Raw genomic sequence first — 6,818 nt, 5'->3', positions numbered from 1 at the left:
ATGTTACAGAAAATAAACATTTAGTATGAAATGAAGAGTAGACATACAAAAGAATTTACAAGGGTCTATAAGATCGCTGTAACTGTGAGAGCTCAGTCTGAGGATGATTTCTCAAGGTGACTAATTGCCAGGTTAGGATACAAGGAACGGAGACTTATTCCTAACCTCAGAGAAGTGTGTGCAGGGTACATTTGTTCAGGTGGTTTTTCTTAAGTTTTGTACAAGAATGTTGACCTAAAAGCTGGCTTTACATAATGATATGAAGTTTTATCAGCATATTTAAAGTCACCATTTCTTCTTTTAGTATAAATTTATCCTTTACAATCAATCCATTTACACCTATAATTCCCAATCCACTCGGTTCATTCTAATTTGTTCGACTTCCAGAAGAATATAAAGAAATCCCTATACAAGTGAGATGGTGCAAATTTATTCTAAGTGCATTCTTACATTTATTTTTTTTAAGTAGCAGTCTTATTTTCCTGAACTGACCGAGAATTGGTACTTTATAAACTACAAGTACAGCATAAGTTATGTCCCAATGCTGCTGTTGTTTGCTTGTTTTTCCCAGAACAGAAGAGCTGAAAGAGGGTGTGGAAGGTTCAAACTTCACTTGAGGGAAAAGCAGGGATGATAACAGGAAGGAGGTAATATTTATGATAATTCTCAGTTTTTGCCAGGAAGTCTCCCGCTTTTTCTGGAAACATCTTTGAACCTCTGCCAAGCACTACCCACAAGGCTAACCTGGATAAGCCTTCCAGTTACTCACTTTCATGCCCCTCCCTCAAATTTTGTTATAAAAACACAGTCATCTCTGCCTTGACAAACCATCCAGATTGCTCTCTGCAAGGCAGGTAAGTGAGAGCTGAAAGATGCTGAGAGACAGACACGGGCTCCCCCTTCACACACAGGAGAAGATATTACTGTTCTCAGAGCACTGTCACTCAGCCCAGGCTACATAGGAAGCTTTCCGGGGACAGACTGAACATGGATATCCCCTTAATTCCTGGATCACAGGAGAAACATAGGGCGCTATTAGCACTTCGAGAGAACTAGGCAAAGAAGGAGGGATGGTTCTCCCTACACGTCCTCTCTAACCACACTACCTGGAGTGACACTGGTTGTTCTTCCTTCACAGACAAGATGCTTCCTCGCACGGCGCTAGTCAGCACGTCTTGGAGGCTGCTCTGCGGCCTGATGCTCCTTTCTCAGGTGCAAGGTGAGACCTTTCTGCCTTTCCCACTGAGTTGCCCGTGAGTGTTCAGAGTCACAGAGCATAGGAAAGTACCATGTGGTTATTATGAGGAACATCCACACAAGAGAACTGCCTGTAGCTGCTCCCCCATCCTGCCTTCCTCCAGGTCTTCGGTTGTGGAAGGCATCATAGTGGGTGTAACCAATGTAATGACAAGATTTCTCATTTTGCCAGGATGCTATCTTTTATGTTGATAAGTTGAAAAGGGGAAATGTGATGTCTAATAACGAACTGTGTGAGAGAAGGAGGGTGAACAACTCAAGTTAAGCCTATCTGCGCAGAGTTGGTAGAGTCATGGATTAATATATAGGAAGAGAGAAAAATGAGACTGAAACCATTGACTGCATCTGTTTACTATAAAAGCTGTATCAAAGGCCAAAAACATACCCTATTTGACCTACCACTTAAACCCCACCTTTTATTTCATCTTATTGATCTATTTATCTCACCGCTCTCCCCCCAGGTGAAGACTCCCTGAAGGAAATTCCGTCCCCACGCCTTAGTTGTCCTGCAGGCTCCCGGGCTTATGGTTCCTACTGCTATACTTTGTTTCGGATACCACAGTCCTGGTTCGATGCAGAAGTGAGTGCTGGGCATGAGAAAGTGCATGTGGTCATGGGGAAATATCGGTTTCCTCTCCTCCTAGTTCACTGTGTCTGAGATGAATACTTGACTTTTAAGATAACCTGTCCCCTCACATGCCTCTGCCTTGCCATTATCCAGTAATGTCTAAAGCTCCCTTTCATTTTCTCCTTCCACAGCTGGCCTGCCAGAAGAGACCTTCGGGACACCTGGTGTCTGTGCTCAGTGGAGCTGAAGCTTCCTTTGTCTCCTCCCTGGTGAAGAGCACAGGGAACACCTACCAATATATCTGGATTGGGCTCCATGACCCCACCCTGGTACGATTCACTATTCTCCACTTCATCTCAAGTGCTATTATCATGCAGGCACACTCTGGGCCTCCCCTGAAAGAACCCTAAAAGACATAGAGATCAGACACTGCATAGCACTGAGAGCAGGGAAACCATCAGGAACCGTTTAGAGCTGAGTTCTACTAGGGTCCTAGGCTTCAGATTTAGTTCATGTGCCTGTTATTGACTTTTACAGACGTCTACAAGAGGAATTGGGAGCACACAGTATTGTCAAGAAACAGTGAGGGAAGGGCTACAGCTGGGATGCAAAGTGACTAAACTATAATTAACATCTAAGAATAAAAATTTAATTAAAAAAGAAACAGAATAGAAATTTTCTCTCTAAATTATAAATTATATCTCTAAATTTTCTCCCTAAAATATAAATTTTCTCTTTATAAAATAAACATTCCAATTCCATTTTAGAGGAAATTGTTAATTTACCAACATTTATATTTTAAATACATTTCAGTGGGTCCTAATTTCATCAGTAGTTTCTGGGTTTATAAATAGAAGTGAACAGCTATGATTTCTATTGGTATGCTCTTGAAAGCTGAGTATGATCAACCGAGTTCAGGGATGTTGATAGAGGATCCAGGGTTTCATTGAAAGTGACACAGATGCAGAGCTTTCAGGATCCTTCCTTTCATGTGGATACCTCCTCCTCAGGGTGAAGAACCCAATGGAGGCGGATGGGAATGGAGTAACAATGATGTGATGAATTACTTTAACTGGGAAAGGAACCCATCCAACTGCTTGGACCGTGGTTTCTGTGGCAGCTTGTCCAGAGCTTCTGGTAAGGAAAAAAAAAACTGCCCTTGCCTAAATGCATGCCCCTCTTCTCTGTCCCTGGGTACCTCAGAGCTAGCAAATGGAATATGTTCTTGTTCTCTTTCTTCTTTTTTGGCTTCTTGGGTATCTCCTTCACCCTAGCTTATACCATTGAGGATCAGGAGGGAATGTTTTTCAAATCAAGGCTACAAACTGAGGCATTTTTTCATTATGTTCCCAAGATCCATGGTTCTTAATTAATGAACCCCTTTTCTCTTCCCAGGATTTTTGAAATGGAGAGATAATATATGTGACATGAAGCTGCCCTATGTCTGCAAATTCAAGGATTAGGTTTATCCAGATACAAACAGCCCAAATTTGTCCAGAAGCCCGTCATGGACAAGGGACGGATATGAAGATTTACTCAGGAAGTGCCTGTGCTATCCACAGTCCACATCAGAGCTCTCACCTGCTCTTTTCAGATTTTCCCTTTATCACTTTGGCACAGGTTGTGCCCTCAAGTCTTGGAAAACAATAATTAAACTTCAGTCACACTTTGAGTTTTTGTGTTCCATTTAAAATATTAATATTGCCTGTGTTGTTATCCATGTGAATATGGAGATCAGAGGGTAACTTTTGGGAATCAACTCTTGCCTTGATTTGTTGAAACAGGTTCTTTTCTTTTTTATTTCTGCTGCACAGTAAACTAACAAGTGTCAGAGAAATTGTTTTATTTTCTTTGCTTTCCATCTTTCCATTTGAGTACTGAATTTGCAAATGGGTTCCACTCATTCCAGCTATTTTTTAGTAAGTTCTCTGACAATTATGGCAAATCAAATATGTTCATCAATCTTGAGAAAGAGAAATTTTACTTTCTAAGCCATCTTGCTGGGCCTTTGCAACATATTTTAAATTAATTTTTTAATACAATATATTCTGATCACGCTTTTTCCTCTTTCCAACTTCAGATCATCCTTACTTCCTACCCACCAAATTTAATGCCATTTTTTCATTCATTTAAAAAAAACTCAACAAAACAAAAAAGAAACAGGTTTTATACAGAGACATGAAAATGGAAATCAAAATATTCAAGCAAATAAGCAATAAGACAAAGATTGCAAAGGTGATAAGTGAGACATGACAATTTCATCTCACTTCCATCTCTACAGACAGTAGGTAACGGTGCATGCTTGCCACTGCACTGTAACTAAGAATGTGAACCCTGTTCACTGAGGGTTGTGTTATGATGATATGAAGACATTGTGCTCACTCACAGTCCTTGCTCCAGGTGGAGGCTGATGGCTGATGCTTTTAATAATTCAAGTATCATCTTTGAAGTGTAACATTAAAAATTGGAATCTATATGAATAGTAATTTTTGACAATGCTGAAAACATAGAATTATCATAAAAATACAGACAGAAAAACTCAAGAACCTTATTAGTCTCCTTCCCACAAGACAAAGGAAAAACTTAAAATACTTTAATAAGTTCTCTGTGAATTGATGAGAGCATAGAAGCAGGAGAGAAAAATCCCTTTCCTGGTGTTTACAGAAGAACTGAAGGCATAACTCCCTCTCTCTACAGCTGTAACCTCCTGGGGAAAGGCTTGGTGCCAACTAAGTGTGCATCCTCGGTGAAAGAAAGACACCCCTGTTGGTTCAATTCTAGGGAGACCCTAATATCCCACAGTATTTACCCCCTCACATCACACATCAGGTTCGCATGGAAAAGCCAAAAGATCTCTTTAAGACCTCATCTGAGGGAAGAGAAAGGAACTTTGACATCAGCCTTAAAATCCTTAACTCTTAATTATTGAATCTCACTCAGAAATAAAAGAGGCATGGAGCTGGATGGAGGGGAGAACTGGGAAAAAGAGAGTATGTGGAGGGGAGCAGTGGTGGGTATTAAGAGTAGAGAGAGCAGGGGAGGGGAATGCGTGAGGAAGGGGTAGGGAAGGTGGGATTAGTAGGGGAGGAGGGAACAGTTTATGGGGGGTACAAAGTGAATAAAGTGTAGTTAAAAAAAAGAGTAGAGAGAGCAAGGGAGAGAAAGCTCAGTGAGAACATGAAAATTGGAGGTGAGGGGTATCTCTGGAATTTGCCAGAGACTTGGGATAGGGGAGGCCCCAGGAAGTCTATAGGGCCATCCTTGCTGAAACTCCTAGGAGCAGAGGGAAATGTGGGGCCAAAGTGTCCACCTCCTGTAGCCAGGCAGAACTACCAGTGAAGCAATAGGGCTATCAACCCACCCAAAACAGCTTTGACCCAAAATTTGTCCTGCCTACAAGATATGCAGAGACAAAGATGGAACAAAGCTTGAGGGAGTGGCCAACCAAAGACTGGCCCTACTTGAGTCCCATCCCGTGGGTGAGAACCAATCCCTGACATTACAACACTTCTCTGCTATGCTTGTAGACAAGAGTCTCTAAGTTAACATAGCTCCACTGTGAGGTTTCACTCAGAAGCTGTTGAAACAGATGCAGAGACACACATTAGGCAGAGCTTGGGGAGTCCTATGGAAGAGTTGGGGGAATGATTCAGGGAGGTGGAAAGGTAAAGAAATTCATGAGAAGACCTACAGAGTCAACTAACCTAGGCCCATGGTGGCTCATAGAGACTGAACCACCAACCAAAGAGCATGCTTGGATTGGTACCAGGCCCCCCGCCCATAATGTAACAGGTGTACAGCTTGGTCTTCATGTGGTTTCCCCAACAACTGGAGCAGGGCCCTCTCTGACTCTGATGTCTCCCTTTGGATCCCGTTCCCCTAAATAAGCTGCCATGTCTGGCCTCAGGGGGAGAGGATGTGCCTAGTTCTGTAGCAACTTAATGTGCCAGAGCAAGCTGGTATCCATGAGGGACCTCCCCTTCCTGAAAAGGAGGAGGGAGAATGGAGGAGGAGGAGTGTGTGAGGGAAGACTTGGAGGAGAGAACAGGGAGAAGGTTGCAATCAGGATGTAAAATGAATAAATAAATAAATTTAAAAATGAAACAAAAAAAATTAACTCTTGCCATTGATTAGCTTAGGAAAAGAATTTACCCAACTTCTCCATTCTTCATACTTCCTGTTTTGGCCAATAAACCACTTTCTAAATCCTGACCTGGTGTGTGAGGCCTCACAAACAGGGATATTTATACTTTATTCATTTATTTTTGTGTATGAGTGCGCATGTACATATGTATGAGTAGTAATGCTGTGTTTTTCATGTTTTAAAAGGTCTACCTTATAGTGTGGTATGCAGTACCTTAATGCAGTACCTTGAGACTTTGCAGTTCAGCCCTGAGAGCTGAAATCGATCAGTTTTTTATTTTTATTTTAATTTTTTATATTGATTACAGCTTATTCACTTTGTGTCCCAGCTGTAGCCCCTCCTTCATTCCCTCTCAATTGTACCCTCCCTCCCTCCCTCATCTCCTCCCTGCCCCATTCCAAGTCCACTAATATGGGAGGTCCTCCACCCCTTCCATCTGACCTTAGCTTATCAGGTCTCATCAGGACTGGCTGTACTGTCTTTTCTGCCCCCTCACTGACCTATGATGCCACACCTAACTTTAAAAAAAAAAATGTCACTTCAAGACGGATCAGTACATAAGAATATCAAGTTGCTGGTATAGAAAGCATATGCTGTTGGATTTCCTACTGGTTCATTATACAGTGAAAATAACCCAACTATTACAGAAGCCTCTTTATTCTCAACACATATCAGATAATATTATGTGTACAACCATCTGGTGCATTATAAAATGTGCTTGACAGCTCAGGTTAATATTATGATCATCAGAGCCAGACTAAAATATAGCACAATTTGCGGACCTGTCTATAATGTAGGATATTTAAAATGAGTATGCTGAGAAGGGGCAGGAGGTCTACAGGAGATCAG

At 41.7% G+C, this 6,818-nt stretch overlaps 1 protein-coding gene across 1 annotated transcript; it reads left to right on the top strand.

Moving 5' to 3' along the window:
* The first annotated feature begins 809 nt into the window (after positions 1-809).
* LOC110562194 (regenerating islet-derived protein 3-beta-like) lies at positions 810-3,497 on the top strand. Its single transcript, XM_021658899.2, has 6 exons — positions 810-854; positions 1,139-1,219; positions 1,719-1,837; positions 2,017-2,154; positions 2,836-2,962; positions 3,221-3,497. The coding sequence occupies exons 2-6, from the start codon at positions 1,144-1,146 to the stop codon at positions 3,286-3,288; spliced, it is 528 nt and encodes a 175-aa protein (XP_021514574.1). The 5' UTR covers positions 810-854; positions 1,139-1,143; the 3' UTR covers positions 3,289-3,497.
* Positions 3,498-6,818: the final 3,321 nt, after the last annotated feature.

The sequence above is a fragment of the Meriones unguiculatus genome, chromosome 5 (genome assembly GCF_030254825.1).
Source record: "Meriones unguiculatus strain TT.TT164.6M chromosome 5, Bangor_MerUng_6.1, whole genome shotgun sequence".
Taxonomy (NCBI): Eukaryota; Metazoa; Chordata; class Mammalia; order Rodentia; family Muridae; genus Meriones; species Meriones unguiculatus.
The sequence above is the reverse complement of the archived record's forward strand: the minus strand, read 5'-3'. Positions and strand labels throughout refer to the sequence as shown.

What these genes read in the sequence shown, in the direction of transcription:
- LOC110562194 (XM_021658899.2), top strand. Translation starts at nt 1,144, where the DNA reads ATGCTTCCTCGCACGGCGCTAGTCAGCACGTCTTGGAGGCTGCTCTGC. An exon ending in GGCTCCATGACCCCACCCTG is followed by an intron (nt 2,155 to 2,835) that starts GTACGATTCACT and finishes CCTCCTCCTCAG; the next exon opens with GGTGAAGAACCCAATGGAGG. An exon ending in CAGCTTGTCCAGAGCTTCTG is followed by an intron (nt 2,963 to 3,220) that starts GTAAGGAAAAAA and finishes TTCTCTTCCCAG; the next exon opens with GATTTTTGAAATGGAGAGAT.